The sequence below is a fragment of the Dasypus novemcinctus genome, chromosome 5, assembly GCF_030445035.2.
Source record: "Dasypus novemcinctus isolate mDasNov1 chromosome 5, mDasNov1.1.hap2, whole genome shotgun sequence".
NCBI lineage: Eukaryota > Metazoa > Chordata > Mammalia > Cingulata > Dasypodidae > Dasypus > Dasypus novemcinctus.
In genome coordinates, this window is record NC_080677.1 from 54,767,240 (window position 1) to 54,787,946 (window position 20,707).

General features: G+C 34.1%; 1 protein-coding gene across 1 annotated transcript in view; it reads right to left on the bottom strand.

Moving 5' to 3' along the window:
• Positions 1 to 4,846: 4,846 nt before the first annotated feature.
• SDHAF3 (succinate dehydrogenase complex assembly factor 3) overlaps positions 4,847 to 20,707 on the bottom strand; it is a 79,380-nt gene continuing 63,519 nt past the window's right edge. The window contains exon 2 of the mRNA XM_004470742.4: positions 4,847 to 7,892. Coding sequence (XP_004470799.1) covers positions 7,689 to 7,892 — 204 coding nt within the window. The 3' untranslated portion in view covers positions 4,847 to 7,688. The remainder of the gene's footprint in view (positions 7,893 to 20,707) is intronic.

The following is a 20,707-nucleotide window of genomic DNA, read 5'->3' on the forward strand; positions in this document are numbered from 1 at the left end:
TGCTTAATCACTTTCTTCCCAGGTAATGCCAATTTAAAATTATCTTTCTAATGAATCAAACCTTTTATGATTATGAAATGACTGTCTTTATACAAGTAATACTTGTGCCTCAACAATATTTTTTCTGATAATAGCATATCTACACCAGTTTTCTTTTGGTTAGTATTTGCATAGTAAAATTTTTTCCATCATTTTTATTTCAACCTTTCTATATCATTATGCTTAGGTGTGTTCTCTTATAACAGCATATAGTTGGATTTCATAACTTAACCAGTTGACAATCTGCCTTCAATTAGATAACTTAAGCCATTTACATTTCATGTAATTATTGATATATTTGGTTATATCTATTGTCTCTTTTTTTCTATTTATCCTGCCTCTGTTATACTTCTCTTTTTATCCCCATCTTTTAGAATGATTATGTTTTTTTCCCATTCCATCTTTCCCTCTACTATTTTGGAAGTTATACACTTACTTCTATATAAGAAGCATTTGTAGTGGTTATACTAGAAAACACATTTGTATTTAACTTTAAATTAATAAGTATCTTTATTCTCCTCTCAGATCACACAATTTAAAATACTTATTCCAATCAACTCCTCCTTGCCAATTTATACATTATTGTTCTTGTTATTTTAAATCTCATTTATTTAACCCCATATGACATTATTATTCCAAATAGTAAATGTCTCTTTCATTCAAACACATCTGCTACCTTCTTGGTCCTTCTTGTATCACTTCCCTACTACATAAGGCACATCCTTCAGAATTTCCTTTAGTAAGAATTTACAGGTGGTTACATTGGTCATGTTTTGTCTGTCTAAAATTGTCTTTATGCCACCATCATTCTTGAAAGATTTCATGTGTATAAAATTTTATGTTGGAAGTTATTTTCTTCTCAACATGTTACAGATACTCATCCCATGTTTTCATTGTTGCAGTTGACAAGTCAGCTGAAGATCTAGCTCATAGCCCTTTGAAGGTTTTTTGTGACATTTGCTTTGACTGCTTTATGAGTTTCTGTCTCTGGCATTTTTGAGTTTCTGTCTTTGGCATTCTACTCTTTCACTATGCTATGTCCATGTGAGGAATTCTTAGTTGTTCTGTTTGGATTTTCTTTGTAACTTTATTTTTAAAGAAGTTTTAGATTACAGAAAAGTTACATTAAAAATACAGAAGATTCCCATAGATTCCACCCCTCCCCCTCACATTTTCCCCTATTAATAACATCTCATTCATATTCATGTGGTACATTTATTACCACAGATGAACAAATACTGAAGCATTGCTACTAACCATGGTCTATAGTTCACATAAAAGTTTATACTTTGCACCATACAATTTTATAGATTTGGACAAAACATATAAGACCTGTATCCATCACTACAATATCATGCAGACCAGTTCCTAAAAATGCCCAATGTTCCACCTATCCTTCCCTCCCTCATACTTCAGAACCTCTGGTAACCACTATCTTTATATCGATGTTACAAGTTATGTATGTTCAGCACCATCCAGGAAAAAAGATCACTGAAGTTGATAGACAGATGGAAATGATCATTAAAGAGATTTTTCCTAATATAGACAAAGTGAGGCCTAATAAAGAAATCTCTCATGTTTACCTACTTCCCACTATTTTAATTCCATGTTTAACAGGTGACCTTCTAAATACTAATTCAGTTTTCAAGAGTTTAATATAGGCCCACAATCCCTTATTTGCAATTCTGAATCAAAGTTGTTTTAAAAAATAAAATCTCTTTCAGATCTCATCTGGCAGCAAATCCTGACCAAAATGGATAGAAAACCTTTATTTATTCCACTTAGTATGAATAGTCAAATGTTTTACTACAGAAATATTAATGTATTTGATTACAGGGTACCACTCAAGACCCACTGGGGTGTTTCTTAAATTTTAGTATGTGCTCCTTATTACCTTTTTAAAAGGCTAAAACATTCTGAATTCTGAAACGCATCTGGAAGAAGGTTCTCTGGAAATGACATAAATATTTTACCTACTGAAGACTGGCTGCCAGCAATCCTGGACTCATTTGTCACATGGCAAGGCACATGGTAGCATCTGCTGGTCTCTCCCTTCTCTTCCAGGTTTTGTTACTTTCAGCTTCTTGCTTTTGTGGCTTTTTCCTTTTGTCTGACTTTCATTCTCTTATAAAGGACTCTAGTGAGAGGATGAGAGGATGAAGACCCACCGTGGGCTACACCTTAACTGAGGTAACCTCATCAAAAGGTCTTACTTACAATAGGTTTAACCCACAGGAATGGATTAGCTATAAGAATATGATTTTCTGGAGTATGTACAGTTCAACCACCACACATGCCTTTGTTCCTGTAGATATTTTCAAACTTTTATACTTTTAAGCATAGAAATGTAGCTTGTTTATATTATGTATGTGCCAATTCCAGGATCTGAGTTTTCTGGTGATACGTTTCTGCTCTTTCCAATATAGTGCAAATTTTTCTTGTGGTGTTTGCTTTTATCTACCCATCCATCCATCCATCCATCCATCCATCCATCCATCCATCCATCCATCCATCCATCCATTTCTTCATGTATTTAAACTTGATTATTTTTTCCTAGAAGAGTTATTTGTGACTCTTTGATTTGGTAGTAAGATTTGCTCACATCTGTCAGGCACTTTTCTTGGGGTTATCTTACACTAAATTCATAGCCTAAGTTCTATTTTTTTTGACCACCCAGATGGCTTGAATTTGGGCTTGTCTGAACATTTGCACAAGTAGTAGGGCAGGTTTACCTTTGGCTCACCCCACCCCAAAGGTGTAGTATGTAGGGTCCTTGCTTTATGGAAAATTTTCTCATGATTCTTTACCTCAAGTGGACTCGATATTTTGTCTTCTACTCATATGACTCAACGAGCCATTGTTTTAGTTTCCTAAGGTGCTCAAGCAAATACCATGAAATGGGTTGGCTTAAACTATGGGAATTTATTAGGTTATAGTTTTGAGGCTAAAAGAAAGTCCAAATCAAGGTGATGCTTTCTCCCTGAAGACTGGTGTTCTGGGCATGGCTGATAGTGATCCTTGGTCCTTAGTTTGTCAAATGGTAGTGTTTCCTGGTCTCTTATTTCTCTTCCAAGCCCCATTTAAGCTTCTTGCTTCCCCAGGCTTTCTGTGTGTGTGTCTGAATTTCATTCTCTCATAAAGGACTCCAGTATAATAGACTTAAGACCCATCTTACAGAGGTGGGTCACAACTTAACTGAAGTAGCCTCATCAAAAAGTCCTACTTACAATGGGTTCATACCCACAGGAATGGATTACATTTAAGAACATGTTTTTCTGCAATACATACAGCTCAAATCACCACAGCCATCAATTTCAAAGCTGAAGTTCACCCTCAGAAAAAATGCTTCAGTCTATATTTAACTGATTCTAGTTTCACTTAGATTTTTACCTTGTAATTTAATTTCTTAGGCTAATGCCATCTCCTTGATAGTTCCCAAAAATGTTTTTATTTTCTATTTGAAATTTTTAGTTTTCAGGAGGAAAAAAATTGCTCAGATTAACAATTTGCCATGTTACTGAAAAAGGAAACCTAACATCTTTGTGAAAATGCTACATATTTCATAGTGTCCCTTTCTCATTTATCAGCATCAAGAAATTTCTCATCATTAAAAATTATTGGTACACCTAAATTTAAATGATTTAATTGTAGATATCACAATTCATTTAATTTTCTGATGTTTGGGGCATTTTTGCTATTCCCAAATGTTTCACTGTCTTAAATAACATGACTAATAACATGTTTACACGGAAAACTTTGTTGAAGTTTTTCCTTAGGATAAAATCCTGGAAATGGAATTACACGGTCCAAAAGGTATGATCACTTCTTAAAGTTCTTAATGCATATTGCCAATTTATTCACAAAAGCTGTTACCGATTCCCTCTAACCACCACTACAAATGGTAAGATCCAAATTTTACCATTGTGCCATCTCTTACTAATGAAAATCCTAACTCCTCCCCATCCCAAATTTCAAGCAGGGAAGTAACATAATTAGATCTGCATATCAGTAAGGTTATGTTAGCAGCAGCATGGAGAATAGCATATTAAAGATCAGCGTGGAAACAAGGATACATGATATAAATTACTACAGAAAAAAAAAATTTAAGCCTAAAATAGGAGACTGATAAATGGACCAAATGAATGAATTTGAGAAAGTGTTAGGGTTTGAATCATGATCCCCATAAAAGGCACACTGGTCCTGTGGGTGTAAACCCATTTGTAAATAGGACCTTTGAAGATGTTAGTAGTTAACATGTGCCCCAACTGATTGAGGGTGAACCTTAATCAAACATAACATGTCCTTATAAGCAAAGAAAATTGGATACAGAAAGAGAAGCCAAGGAAAAAGCAAGCTGAAAGTTAAGAGAATCTAGAAAAGAAGGGAGAAGACACTAACTTGTGCACTGCCATGTGATGGAAAAGTCAAGAAAATCCAAGAAAATTCCAAAGATTTTCAGCTAGAAGACACTGATGCTGGAAAAAGGACACTTTGTAGCTTCTGAAACCATAAGCCAACAAATTCCTGTTTTTAAGCCAACCCATTATATGGTATTTATGTTAGCAGCCTAAAAACTAAAATAGATAGTAAGGCAGTAGAGTGTATTCACTTTAGCTGTGTAACTAACAACCCAAAACATAGTGGCTTAGAAGAACTACCATTTATTTAGCTTGTGATTAGCAATTTGGGCTAAGCTCAGCTGGGCAATTCACACTGAATTGTTAGAGTTTCTGAATAAGAATAAGGTCTCTAGGGAAATGGTGAAATCTAGGCTAAGTTACAGAATTCTGAGCAGGTGAATTGGACATATGTTAATATCATTCATTTATTGAGAAGGGAAGAAAAGTAAGTTTGATTTTAAACATGACTTGAAAATGTGTAACAGAATTTCAAATATACATCTGAAGTTCAGAAATGAAATTTAGGTTATCTCATTAGGTTATAGATTTAAGAGTGTAGTTAATATTTGAAGCAATCAATGTGCAAAGTGAAAGTGCTAATGGGAATCCCAGGGGACATTATTTAAAGAGAATGGAGAAAAATTATAACCTAAAGGAGAGTAAGACAGTATAAAAACCAAGCAGGGGTGGTTCAAAATCAGCAGAGAATAGTTAATACTATCAGACCTCACAAGATAACATATCAATCATACTGATTAATAGTCCATTGATTTTAGTTACCTAGGACAGCAGCAGATGAATAAAAGGAAAATAGATGATGACATTGAGCAATTGCTAAGTGGCTGGTTGAAGTGAAGATCATAAGGACAAGGGCAGACTGGGATGAAAATGAAAACTGTAGAGGAATGACATTTAACAAATTGAGTGGTCAAAGGACTGATGAGTTCACTATTAAAGAACATCCTGACAATCCCTCTTTTAATGGATCCCAAACTTTCTCAGTTTACATACCTTTAGTGTCTCTGTAAATTTTTCATAGCACCCATAAGCCAAAGAAACACTTCACAGTTTCATTTATTAAATAGTCCAATAACAGTATTTATATCCTAATAACTTATCACCTGTTTGGCACTACACAACTCTTCAAACTCTGGAATCAGACTGGACAACACTACCTTAATTTTGTTACTAATTTTTATGTAATATTTGCTTTTTATCATAGCAACCACTAAAAATCAAGGTTCACAAAGTCATGTCATAAAAAAAAAAGTACAGCCTAGTACTGAACTACTGCAATCTACTAATTCATGTGGGGTCCAACAAATTTTAAAATATCCTGCTACACCCCAATGAGTTGTCTGTGGTACCCCAGGGCATCTCAGTTCAGTTTGGGAGCCCCACCCTGCTTTAACTTTCTTTACAGTAATTATCACCTCTCATATTTTATGTTGTCTCCCTCCCTTAAAATCTGAGTTTGATGAGGGTAGGCTTTTTGTCTTTTATCACTGCTGTATTCCCAGAACTCTAGAAGGATACCTGGCAGGTGGAAGGTTCTCAATAGGTGTTTGTTGAATGAATGACTAGAATGTAGTCAAGTTGTTAAGATAAGAAATAGTGACAATGGCATGAATTGTTGTAATTCATAATTTCAGTATGGAACAGTTCTGAACAAAGGGACGACGGTTCAAATATAGTCATGATTATGGACGGCTGAATGAATAATGTCAAAGAACCATCAGACTAGTGGATAAGTCAAACACATGGATACTGAGGTCATAAAAATGATGGAAGACTTGAGAGGGAGAGACAAGAGCCAGCAGCAAAGAACAAGAGGAATAGGATAGTATAACCAAAAAGAAAATACCACAAAGGAACGATTACATATTGATGGTTTGAAAGGGACAAAACAGGGAGTTCTAGGTCACAGTGAGTTGTAAAAGAATTCACAACTTCCATTTATAAGACTACAGGGGAAGTAGTATCCTCATAGGTCTTAGGTTTTTATTAGGTACAAAGATGAAAAAAATAATACTTTAATAGTCTGAAGAAGTAAAGTATTTCTTCATGATGAAATAGAGTTCCTGAATTGCACAACCTGTTTTTAAACTTCTTGAGGACAGGGACTTGCTTATCTTATTCATTGTTTTATCCATGAAGCCTACGCTAATGTAGACACTAGATTAATTATTGATTAGGACTGACTGCCTATATTTCAAAGAGGAAAAGATCAACTAATCAACTGGCAGACTGACTCAAAGAAAGATGGAAAAAAGGATTGAGTGCCTGGCAGTCATACAAGAGAGAACTTGTGAGACAGCAAAATTAGAGAACAGATGAATTACGTTTTAAAGAGCTGACAATGCAAATGCATCTGAAAAATGATTGCTTCAGAAACTCAAAGTAAACACCCATAACTAAAGACAAAAATCATTTTAGCTTGCTGTATTTTTAAAAATTCATAATAAACTTTGTATGATATGAATGGGCTTACCATTTGATTTTTTTTAGTTTATATATCAACTTAAATGTAAGAAAAATCTATAGTATTTTTATTTCTCCAAACATTAGTCAATAAATGAGATTCTCAGGGTAACTAAAAATTATTTAAGGGGTCACTTCTTATTAACAAACACAATAGAAATGTTCTTCACTTTGTACAATGTATCATGCAAATGATAGTATAATACTGAATCTTAAAGCTTCTGTTTAATCATTCATTGTGAATAAACAATGACCAGGAAGAGAGGATTTTCAAAAGTATAATCATATATATGTTATTAGAATAGAATGATAAACTTTCAGAATGACAATGCATTTAAATAATAATCTTGTTGGAATTCCATATATGATCATTATCATGATATGCTTGTCTGTGACAAAGATACAGAAAAATCATACAGTTAATGCTTGAACAGGGGTGACATTAAAAATAAACGTACATATAAAAAAATTATCAGCAAAATTCCAGAAGTTTGTCCATTTTAGAGTGATTCTTTCTTATTTAATTAAAAAAATCAAATCCCATCCAGCAAGTACTGTTATTCCAATAATCTTGTGAAGTTTTTCAGCTGCCTACTAGTGATACCAACCCAACAGAGCAGAGCATTCATAACATCCAAAAGTAAAAGAATATTTCATTAACACCATCCTCAAAGTTTAAAAGCTGACAAAATGAATTTTAAAAAAACACTGATAGTTAAAATAATGGGCCTGAGCATTAAAATGCTTTGTTAAGCTTTATTGTACAGACTAAAATTCTGGTTTAGTAGATTCAGTAATACAAAACTGCCTATTGGGCTTAGTGGCTTCTTGCATGAGCTCATGCAACTGTCCAATTTGTTCATCACGAAAGTCATCCAGTTTTTCTGCTGGGAGAGTAGTTCCAAAACATGCTTTTTCATTTGTATTCTGTCTGTTGTCGTTAACTTGTTGCCATAGGATCGTTGAATATGCCTAGCAAAAAGAGAGAAAAATGTAGGTTATAGCTATACAGTTAAAATAAGATTTGTGTTCACTTATTTAATGTTGAGGGCTTGAAGAATTCTAATTCTAAGTCACCTTTTTCTGAGTTTTCTGAGTTTTCTTATTTCTTATTTCTAGCACTTTAAGACTTTTAGCGAAGTTCTTAACCTGAAGATCCTGAGGGGAGGGGGGCGGAGGCATGGATGGGCTCCAGAAGCACGCATAAACCACCCAAAAGCAAATGTGGAATTGTTATATGTACATATGTGCACATATTTCTGGGACCACAACTTTCATCAGATTTTCAAAGGGAGCCATTTATCTTAACAGGCTTCAAAGTATGCCTCAAAATTCACTAAGTTCATTTCCTTGTCTTCAATTAAAAATCCAATTTAAATCATCCTAAAGAACAGGAAACTTTCCAAACCTTTAAGTCTTTAATGCTTAATAATATCTCATCTCTGTCAGGGAAAAACTCTATTTCCATCTGTAATTTTTATTTTGTTCAGTCACATCTTCAGTTTCTCCAACTATCACTGTCTACACAAGTGCCAAGTTTTAGACACAGACTCAAACTCTAAAATTAATGTTTTAATCAGGTAGAAGTACCAATCTATTTCAGTTCACTATCAGCACACTCAGGGTAAGTAAATGAAATGGTTAATTCTGAAAAATGCTACTTTTCAATTTGGTTTGAGATATAAATTTCTTAGAAGTACTGGATTGCCAGTGTCATGAAAGAGAAGCTTTGAATTTAATTCCGGACATTTCCAAACTTTTTATATGTATTAGAAATATTTTCCTCATGTATTACAGAAAACCTTTTTTAAGAATAACAAAACAAAAACACTGCATACACTATAAGCTTCATCAATTCTACTTTGAGGTATATGTACCAGAGTAGTTTCTCAACCATGATACTACTGACATTTTGGATAAACTGTATTAATTATTTGTTGGAAGTGTGAGAGCCTGTCCTTGCTGTGTAGGACGGTTAGCCACATTCCCTGGCCTCTATCCACTAATTATCAGGAGTACCTACCCCAGTCTTAATCAAAAATATCTCCAGATATTGCCAAATGTCCCCAGAGGGCAACATTGTCCTTGGCTAAGAAACACTGCCCTATAGAAACTTTCAAATATTTGTACAAGGAGCGGCACAAGAATGTTTATTGTGACACTACTTGTTAAAGCAAAAAAAAAAAAGGAAACAATCTAATCGTACTTCAGTAGCAAAAAAGACAAATACACTGAGGTTTATTCAGGAAATGGATTATAAAGAAGTAACAGCAAATGGACTAAATGTCTATTTATCAATGGATGGCTCTCCAAAATAATGAAACATTTGTGAATATAATGTTTGTGGTTTGCTTTAAAATAATCTGGGGGTAAGGGGATTAGGTGGGAGTACAGATAAAATAAAACTGGCCATGAGGTGATAAATGTTGACGTGGGGTGATGGGTACATGAGGCTCACTGTATTCTTTCTATGCTGTATATGTCTCAATTTCCCCCTGTAATTTAAAGAAATACATATATATGTGCTATATACATATGTGTGTATATATATTTATATATATGTGTGTGTGTACATATATATGCATATATATATATAAACACATGGCACAAACACTTCAGAACTTAAAAGAATTAAAATTGGAACTAAATTTAAATAAACACAATTAACCACATAAAATATCACTCAACTAAAACTGTCAATTACTTGTAAGTTTCAACTATGGGTTTTAAATTTCACTTATCTATCAAATTTCCCAGGCAAAAAAAGCTACCCTTGGCCTCATCTAACCACAAGCTTATAACACTAGAGGAAACCCTTCTTATATTGCTTTAACTAAAAATCAAAGCTCTCAATTCTTTTTGTTTCAATAAGTGAAGCATACCAAGGGTCTTCACTGATAAATTCAAATTAATTTTTGAGATTTAGCAAAGAGAAGAGGAAACTGTATTTTATTCATTCAAATATTGTCTTTTCTTTGACATCTCAATTTCTAGAAATACTTTTCAAATAATTTTCTTTTGGATTCATCAGGGTCCAAACTATGGGGTAATCTTTTCTCAATCTTGGGACTGATTTTTATATTCCAATGATGTTATTATGATTACCTGGGTAACAAAGTTTTATCCCTTATAGTTCTTAACATTAATTATTCTTGTTTGATCATTATTCTTTCCTGCTGCCAACTGACCATTTCAGTAGATTTTCCCTTCCTCTCTAGTGTTCATTAGAGGACACACATTAAGGTTTTTTTAATAAAGAAAGTCTAGGCTTACCAACAGTTTTTCTTCCTTTTGTTTTTGGGAATATTTTCTTAAAGAAATTATTAAAATTTGTAAGCCATACACATTTTTTAAAAAGCATAATATACCAAAGTCATTTTTAAGAAGGTTTCCAGAAATTCCCTCACCAAAAGAAGATTTCTCACAATTGTTACTTCAACATGTGACTGGTAGACTTGATTTAATTCAATTTATATACCTTTAAATTAGCTTTTCTACTCATAAAGTGAACCACTGGATTTGTGCTACTTGTCCTACAAGCTGGAATTGAAGTAGAATACAATTCCTTATACAACTGGTGTATAAAAATTGAGATTATTCTTATGAACAAATCTGGGCCACAATTTTTTATAGATGCCAAAAAAGAACAGAGTTGGCAATAGGAGAAAATGGGGTTTGAGCATGGGATAATGGTGGTTGCAAAACAGAAAGTCAAAACTCAAGAAAATAAATCTAGGGATTTCAGTTAGTTGAGACTCTAAGTGTGAGTAACAGAAATACCAGGCAAAAAAAAACTACTGGACCAACTCTATCTTACAGAAATAGTCACATTGAAAGAGGTAAGGATTGGTAAAATTAACTATGACATATCTTACACCCATACTATAGAATACTATGCAACAGCTGAAAAGATTACAGTCAAATATCATATACTGACACAGAAAGCTCTCCAAGACAAGTGAACAAAGCAACTTCCAGAAAATATGTAAATAGTGTATCTTTTTCTTTGTTTTAAAATATATACAGATTTACATATGTAATGGAACACTCACACACTTATATATGTAAACAGAAAGGAGGGTGAAAGTAAGCCCAGAAAGTTTGGGGGGGAAGGGTAGCATTTCATATTTTATTCTAAACACCTCTCACCTCTGTATTATTCTCATCTTTTATAATGAATATTACTTAAGTTACTAATGTAAGGGAAAGAGAACAGAGAGGAGAGAAGCTATAGGAGAAATTCTGGAATGGTTATAGCTCTAATTTTTCATGATTTGTCCTGACAGCAAAGACCAAATCAATTTGTCTATTGGAATTAATTTGGTCATAAAGATTAACAAAATGAGAACTCAAGTTCTCATTATTTTGTTTAATCACATATTTACTATTTGCCCTTCTTTGTTCTTTAAAACAAAATTGCAACTCAAAAGTTCAAAAATACAGTAAAGAAACATTTTTACTTTAGGAAATAATGATATTATTAAAATCCAAACTAACTCTGTAAATAAAAGGATTAACTGTTTGCTTAACTAAAGGATATTCATATTTAGAAAACATTTATCATAGGACCCCTTTAACAGAGAAAGCAATTGCTTTAAAATACTTTATGAATGTATCATTTTTAGGTACTCATCAACTATATAGATGTAATTCAAGAAAATATCCAGCTCTCTAACTTCTGTCATTTTAAAACCTGAAATTTATTTTGTATTTTAACTGCAAAATTTCCTTGATAGCATAAAAAAGATGATTTAATCATAAAATGTTACAATTTTTCCATATACTATAATCAGTCCAAAGAAACCTGTCTTTATTATGAATTACATAAATCACATCATAAATTCCCTTACAAGATAGGCACATATTTTGTTGCCCTGTTTGCAATATCCTGGAAGCTAAAATGATAGTAATTTTTCAGAGCTTTGGCAAATTAAATTTTTTCACTCTTTCAGTATAATCTCATAGAGAGAAGGACTACTATATCTAGAAAGAAACAGTTACATTTCTTCCAAAGTTATTCAGTTCTTGTAAAGTTCTAATAGCAAAACTGAACCAACAAATTTAAGTTTGGAGCAGTTAGTCAAGCTTTCCCTAGAGAACTGATTAAAAATGCCATGCCTCCTCAAGGAGTAAATACATCCACCCCTCCCTCTCAATAAGAAAACTGAAAGTTACCCAATTACAATAACTAAATTCAAAGACACCTTGGGGATTTGAGGCACAGCTGCCCAAGTCATTAATACAGAATATTTAATACTATAGAAAAAATTGAATCTATACTGGCAATGATAATAAATTTGGTTTCTTGGCATTTTAGTCAGGTTTACTTTTTCAAATAATTGATGAGAGGTTACCTATTTTTATAAGAAAAAAATATCATCAAATAATAACCGATACTATTTTCTTAGCCAAGGAATTGTAATACATCATACCAATTCACAGAATACAAACAAACAAGACTAGAAAGAAACACCAGTGGCATTGATAAGTATATTTCTCAAGTGATCATGAGCATGGGTCTCTCTGGAGTGAAGCTCCCTGGTTTCCTCTGCCAGTGCAGCAAACCAGACTCAGGAGTCATCGATACTCTAGCAACTTACGGCAATAAAAAAAAAAAAAGAGAGAGAAAATAAAAACAAGAAAATTGAAGGTCCTTGGTTAGGGAAGTAAACATTGTGAGAAAATGTCACAACTACTCTTTACACCTGCCCACTATTAGACACATGAAAATCAAATATGCCATAATGTCAGAAAGCAGTAGTTAGTGCAAATAAATACGCACAATCTTATTTATGAAATTCCTCCAAAAGTTCTGAGCTTAAAATGATAGCACTGTATTTAAGGAAAACATTATTACATAACTTACTTTACTTAAAGGCAACACTTCACTACCTAAAAATATATCTGTAAAATTAATTTTAAAAATACATTTTCCCACTCATTTCAATAACTACCAAAGTCACTGGACTATTTATATGTTTAATACTTTATAAAGCAACTTTAATTTACCCTGTAGGTAGATAACTTGCATAAATAAATTTTACAATACTTTGTTCTATTATACAGGATTAAATATATAATACTACAACCCATTAACATAGGGTATTGAAAAAATGGTGAAAACTGTTATCCAGCCTTCTAACTAACTGGACATCTTTTTAAACCAGAACTACCAAATGTTTACAGTACAGTAATGACATTTGTACTATCTACCTTACAGGATTATTGTGAGAATTAAATGAGATTGATATTTTTTTAAAGGTATTTGTATCCAGGCTATAAAGCATTGTAGAATTCTCTTGAAAGGTGTCTTTGTATTTATCCCTTTGCCTGGAATGCTCTTCCGGCTGGCTTCTGCTCATCTCTCAGGTCTCAGCTTAAATGTCCCCTTCTTTAGAGATTAGAGGGGCTTGCCCAACTCACCTATATGCAATAGGCAAGCACTGCTAGTCTCTCATAATCCTAAATTTCCCGCTCTGTACTTAGCCCAATCTGAAATTATTTTGTTTCCCCCAGTAAAATTAAAGCCCATGAAAAATATAGACATATCTGTCTTCTTCTCTACTTAGTCCTTGCATCTACCATGGTGTCTGGCACAAGGAAAGTGTTCACTAAATATCCCCTTAATGACAAATAAATGAAAGTTATCTAAACACTTACCAGGAAGCAATCTTCCAGAATATTACATACACACTGTCAAATGCCCACTCTTCAAATATACCTCCTTGTTTCTAAATTTTATAAGGATCCAAAACTTAAATGCTGATATTTTCACTTTATAGGAACATCCATCCTACCTTCAATGTCTTATTTGTTACAGATGACATTTTCAAAGAATATTGTCTCTGTTCAGTGCTTCTCAAACTTTTTTGAGTCCCAGAAATCCCTTATGCTCTTTTTTAAAAAGAGCTTTAGTTTATGTGGGTTCTATCAATATTTGCCATATTAGAAATTAAAACATTTTTAAAGTATTAATTCATAAAATAAATTCATTATTCATGAATTGATAAACTTATTAACAAAATAAGCACATAAACTCAAACATAAAATAACAGCATATTTGTATGAAAAATAACTTTATTTTCCAAAACAAAAATGACTTGTGAGAAGAGTGGCATTGTTCTGTTTTATGTTTTTTCAAATCTCTTTAATGTCTAGCTTACTAAAAAGACAGCTGGAGTCTCATACCTGCTTCTGCATTCAATCTGTCATGATAAGTAATTTTGGTTGAAGTATATGGAGAAAATCTGGCCTCACAGACATGTTAGTTGGAAAAGAGAGAATAGCTTTTCCTGATAATTACGGATATTATTCTTTGATGCTACACCAAGAGCGAACAAATGGTAGTTTCTGAAAAGTTAGATGCAAGATATTACATCAATAAACTTTGCCTATTCTATTACGTACAAATGAGTTTTCAAGGCTAAGAGATTTCAAAGTGAGTCGGGAAATCTTTCCAGAGGTTACACTTATGCGTATCTCAGCAGGATCTCACTGAATGCCACAGTAAACAGTGTCTCAAACAGCGGAGCTCCTGAGGGCTCTAGAGCAGGGGTTCTTAACCAAGGGGTCCATGGAAAAATTTCAAGGGGTCTGTGAGCTTGAATTGAAAAAAAATCAATTCAATTATATGTCCAACATGATATGCGTGTTGCCTTGTCAAATACTACACCACAGGTTAATGTTCTTATTCAAAATAAACAACAGTCTGCACATTGACACGTCTTTAAAAAATAAAATTTAACTTTCCTATATTTTTGATGTATTGGATTTTATTTAATGTGATAAGAAAGCAGCATATACATATAGTATTATGTTTTTTATTTTAGTAACTGTATTTCAATATATGTAACTGATTTCCTTTGCAAACTTATTTTAGCATTTAAAAACATTATTTTTATGGGGACATGTTGGTGTGGGTACGATATATTAATTAAATAATACACAGTATAGTGTGGACTTAGTATGACTTTTATTTTGATGTAGCATGTTATGAGTGCAGTAACTCATAACTGCACTCAGTTTTGCAGTGCCTGCAAAAACATTGGTTAGAATGGTGGAGATGGTTTTATGATGCATGGGAAAACTCAAATTTCTAAATGTTTGCCGAAAATTAACCATTTGAACAGATGTTGAGCCATGTTAAGTTTATCAGGTATTGAAATTATGGGAAAGTTGTAAAACATAATTTTCAATAATCCTAAAATGTGAAGACATGTTGATGCTGTGTGTCATAAAACTGCAGCTACATTCTGAGAAAGGGTCCGCGGTCTTCATCTGACTGACAAAGGGGTCCATGAAACAAAAAAGGTTAAGAGCCCCTGCTCTAGAGACATCTAGACACTATAAGCAGGACAGACAAGATCAGGAATTTGGCACCCTGCCAGTGGGCCTTACTTTAGAATTTATGCTTCTCAGTATAAGAGTTAGCCTCATTTATAGTTTCCCTACACATGGCTCTTCTGCTCCTTTTACTTGAACCTATAATTAGAACTATACTTGTTAAATATATCTCACAGTGACTTAAATCTCTGGTCTGTTCACGTGCCAGTTGAGCCCTGAATCTCAGCAGAATCCCAACACCTACTCTCTAGTTCACTGGACTCACCCAGGTCAACTAACAAGGAGATGATGATGGACAACACCTACCCCAAGGAACCGAGAGTATGCAAATGCAAGCAAGATATTTTCATCCATGTGCCCCATCGGATCTAAGCCCCCTCTCAATTAGAAACAAAGTGAGCATCACCATACCAAAATCCTCAAGACTGGGGAATGAATAATGGACTAAAGTAGACTTATTATTACTCTATTATAGACTCATTCTAACAATGGAAGAACTTTTATCATTGATATAAAGGCAGTAGCCACCAGAGGTGGCATTTTCAGGACATTGGAATTGTCCTGCATGGCACTGCAATAAAGATACAGACCATTATATCTTCTAACATAACCTATAAAATTGTTCAGGGCAGAGTATAAACTATAATGTAAGTATAGTCCACAGTCAGCAGCGATGCTTCAATATGTATTCATCAATTTTAAGAAATGTACCACACTAATGAAAAATGTTGTTAATGTGGGAAAGTGTGGGAGGGGCATGGGGTAGGGAATATGGAAATCCCCTATGTTTTTAATGTAATATTTATGTAATATAAACTTCTTTAAAAATAAAAATAAAAAATTTAAAAAATTAAAAATCCATTGCTTTATCTTGGACTTGGGATGAATTCTTTATCCATACATAACCCTGTAACATCATGCATTTGCAAAATATCGATTTACTGGGTTTTGCTGATCTTCCAAATGCTAACTTATTTCATTGTACAACATCAAAACATTATTATATCACCATTGATCTAATCAGAAAAGCTGTCATGCCTAAAGTGGTGGAAAGAAATTTGCCAAAACTCTTAATTTTCTTTTGGAGGTTCAAATTTTATATTGGGCAATAAATACTGCCAGTTATTTTCCTTGAAGTCACACAGGCTCACTCCATTCATTTTTGAGAAAATGTAAGTAAATATCCAACTCTGAATAATGGCAGTTTCTCAGTTGTCCTCTCAGGTGAAAATGGTTTGCAATGAAAAATGTGGCTAATTTAGCTTACAATTCAGGTATCTGCACAGGTGCTTTTCTTCAGGACAACAACAAAACTTCAGTAGGCAGAAGTGCTTTATGCAAAAGGTAGTTCTGCTTAACATAACAATGGGGAATTAAATGCAACATCCCTGGGAAGTGTGGGCTATGGTGTGGACCATAGACCATGAGGTGCAGCGGTGCTCAGAGATGTATTCACCAAAAGCAATGAATGTCTCATGACAATGTAGGAGGTTGTTGTTATGGGGGGAGGAGTGAGATGAGGGGGGTGGGCGGTATATGGGGACCTCATATTTTTTTAATGTAACATGAAAAAAATAAAGACAAAAATAAAAATTCTTTAAAAATGCAACATCCTAAATCTATAACACTCTCACTTGCTTATAGTCTCACCAACTTATAGTCGATAGTATACATGAACTATGTTCCTATATCCTCCATCCCTCCACAGTTATGTAGTTCTTCCCACAAATTATATGTTTATACATTATGAGTCAAAAACCACTGATGTATTATTACATTTTATGTACTTGCCATTTTGATCTTGTAGGAAGTAAAAAGTGGAATTACAAACCAAAAATACAATAGTACTGCCATTTATATTTATTTGTGTCATTATCCTCAACAGAGATCTTTATTTCTTCTTGCAGCTTTAATCTATTTTCTATTGTTCTGTCCTTTAAAACTGTAGAACTGTCTTTAGCCAGTCTTCTGGTGACAAACTCCCTCAGCTTTTGTTTGTCTGGAAATATCTTCATCTCTCCTCCATTTTTGAAAGACTGTTTTGCCAGACATAGAATGCTTGGTTGGCAGTTTTTTTGCTTTCAACACTTTAAATATGTTATTACATTGCCTTCTTGCCTCTGTGATTTCCAATGAGAAAATGGCACTTAATCTTACTGAGGTTCCCTTGTACTTGACATGTTACTTCTCTCTTATGGCTCTCAGAATCCTCTCTTTATCTCTGGCATTTGGCAATTCGATAGCATGCTGTGGCATTGGTCTATTTGGGTGTATCCTATTTGGAATTTGTTGAGCATCTTAGATGTGTATATTCACATATATGGTTAGATTTGGGTCATTGTTTCTTTCTTTGAGTATTCTGTCTGTCCTTTTCTTTCTTTGCCTTCTGGGACCCCACAAGGAATATATATATTGGTGTGCTTGATAGTGTCCCCAGGTTCCTCAGAGTCTGTTCACTTTTTTTCTTTAGCTGTTCCTCAGACTGCATTATTTCAATTGTCTCATTTTCAAGTTCTCTCATTCTGCCTTCCACCAGCTCCAAATCGCAGCTGAACCCCTTTAGGAAATTTTTTATTTTGGTTACTGTGGTCTTCAGCAATGTTTGGTTCCTTTTCATAATTTTCATCTCTTTGTGCTAATCTACCAATTTCCTGATTTCCTTTGGTTCATTGTCCATGTTTTCCTTTAGCTCTTTGAGCATATTTAGGACCATTTTTAAAAAGTCTTTGTCTGGTATGTCCCAGGTCTGGTCTTCCTAATCGGCTTCTAATACTTTAATCCTCTCCTTTGCCCACGCCATTACTCCCTGTTTCTGTGTATATTTTGTAACCTTTTGTTGAAACCTGGACATTTTGATATTTTAAGGTGTAATTGCTGGGATTTTAGGCATCTCGGTGTCTGCTCCTTAAGCTTGTATCTAGCTAGTGTTGTGACAGAGCTTTCCTTGAATGTCAGGCTATAACAAAAAGAAAAAGAAAAATGGGGAGGAGGAGGAGAAGGAGGGGGAGAAAGAAGAGAAGGGGAGAGGAAGAGAATGAAGGGAGAGGAGGAAGAGGAGGAGGGGAAAAATAAAACACATTTCTTAGTCTATGCAGGTTGATCTAGGCAAGTGTTCACCCTCAGGGCCTACCCATACAATGAGTTTATAGAGAATAGCTCCAAGAAAAAGCATAGAAGCACCCTTGGTCCTTTCTGTACATGTATCTTGTCTTGGACATGCACGTGGAGCTCTAGGAATTCCCCTCTTCACACAGATATCAATGTCCCCTTTTCCAAGGAAACAGTTTCTTCAGGGTCCTGGGCACTGTATTGTATGTCCAATAGCAAGATATCCCTTGCCCCAGGCAGCATGACTTGACTGCTCTCCCACAGTGTTTTGTAGTGTTTGTTGCCACCTTCCACACACAGCAACTTCTGGGGCAGCGAGTCCTTCAGGCCACCACCCAACAGACTGGGCCAGACATACATGCTCTCAGTGTGTGCAGCAGGGTTACTCTCCTTCTCAGGACTGGGACCGAGGATCAACACACTGGAAGTATAGGTGAGCTGGGCACCAAGCCAGTGAAGGTTAGGTAGGATAGGGGCCAGTCAGGGCAATGTGAGATCCTACAGTTTTTGGGTGGTTTTCTTGAGTCAGTGTTTTCCCTGTTACTGTAGTCCTTTGACTGTTTTCTGGAACTTTGAGAAAGATGTTTCTGCCAGTTCTTGCTGGTTGTTTAAAGCTTCTGTTGGGGGATGGGGCCATGAAACATCTCACTCCACCATCTTGATTCAGGCAGGGCTGTAGGAAGGTTTTAGTTTCTTAAAAAATATGACTATAAAATTAAAGCAACTATAAGGAGTCTTATTTAGTAGGATTTCTGATGATTTTGTTCTACTTTGGTATATATTAAATTTCCTAAACAATGTTTAACGTACTCTTATCGAATAAAGGGTTTGGAGGAAGGTTACCTTTTTCAGTAAAACCTTTTATTCATTATGTTACGATGGAAATTGAATGTATTCAAAGTGATCTCAAGATAAAAAGAATAGACCTATAACTTATTAACTTAAGAAAAACTTTCCACAACATACAGTTTTACATATATCCTATTTATCATAGCAAAATGTCTGGGAAACTTATAGAAAAATATGTTATACTAGATTTACTAGAAACAAAGATATACATATTATGTTACAGTAAATAATTTCACCATTAATTATAAGTGCTAGACTTTAACCACAATAAAGAAAAATTTGGCAAATTTACATAATTTAGGAATTCACATTCCTAAATCAACTCAAAACTGAAAAATAAGAAAACATAATTTCTAATCATTTAAAATGCATCTGCCTATATAGCAGTTCTTGAACCTAAATTTAAGCTCTGGCTTGCTTCTCATAAATGTTATCTGTACTTGAGTAGTATCTGCTTAAGGAAAATTTTTCTATTGTGAAACAAATTTGCCATTTCAGATACAGCTCTTACCATTCTTTTTAAATGTAACTTCTCAAAAAGCTTTAAGAACTACCTTTAAAAGGCTCCTAAAGCAGCTTAAGAATAAAATTTCCTGTATAAAATTTTAAAATCATAAATGTCTGTAACAAACACTTCTCAATTATCGTAACAATGACAAGACACACAGGCCACACCCTGGTTAAATTTTATATACACGCCACTCAGAACAGAATTGGGCCTTAGGGTCTATTTCCAAAGGTAGTCTGACCTGCTAGTCTAGTTTTAGATAAGTTGTGATCAGAACTACTTCAGGTAGTTCTTAGTCCTTACAGGAGCCAAGAAGAATGTGGCAGTGACTAAGTAAGTTGATCTGTCTCCCATTCTGAAAGATATGCTGCCTATTGAGTAAAGGGAACACTACCTGAAGAATGCTCTAATCCTCACCTTTCTCATTTCCTAGTTTTATATGTTAAGACAAAAAAACAAAAAACAAAAAATGCAGAGAATTGGAGATGCTGCACTCCCTAGGATTTATGGTCCTATATCCCTCAGCAAGTTTTCTCACTGCATTAGGCCTTGGCCTTTTAAAGAGCCAGGTTCCAAGGCACATGTATAATGTCCATGTGCATAAACCTAGTATAAATTTTATACTAATCCTCCCCTAGTTGCAGAACAAGAATATTTTAAAGAAGACATATTTATAAAATTCAATATTCAACCCTAAATTGAATTCTTTAATATCTCTAAGCTTCATTAATAGATATAATGTTAACAGATAATATACATAATGTTACAATATACTAGGAGAATGCTTTTGGTGTTTCTACTTCCAACAATATAGTCTATAGTATACTGTCTTCCAATTAAAAGAAATATATTACTTTGGTAAAATACACTTAGGGAGCAATTAAAACTTCCATGATCATATCCTTCCTTTTCCAATCTAATTATGGATTGATTTTTAAAGGAGAAATAGCTTATAAGTCACTGGAGAGAAAGTATTTTG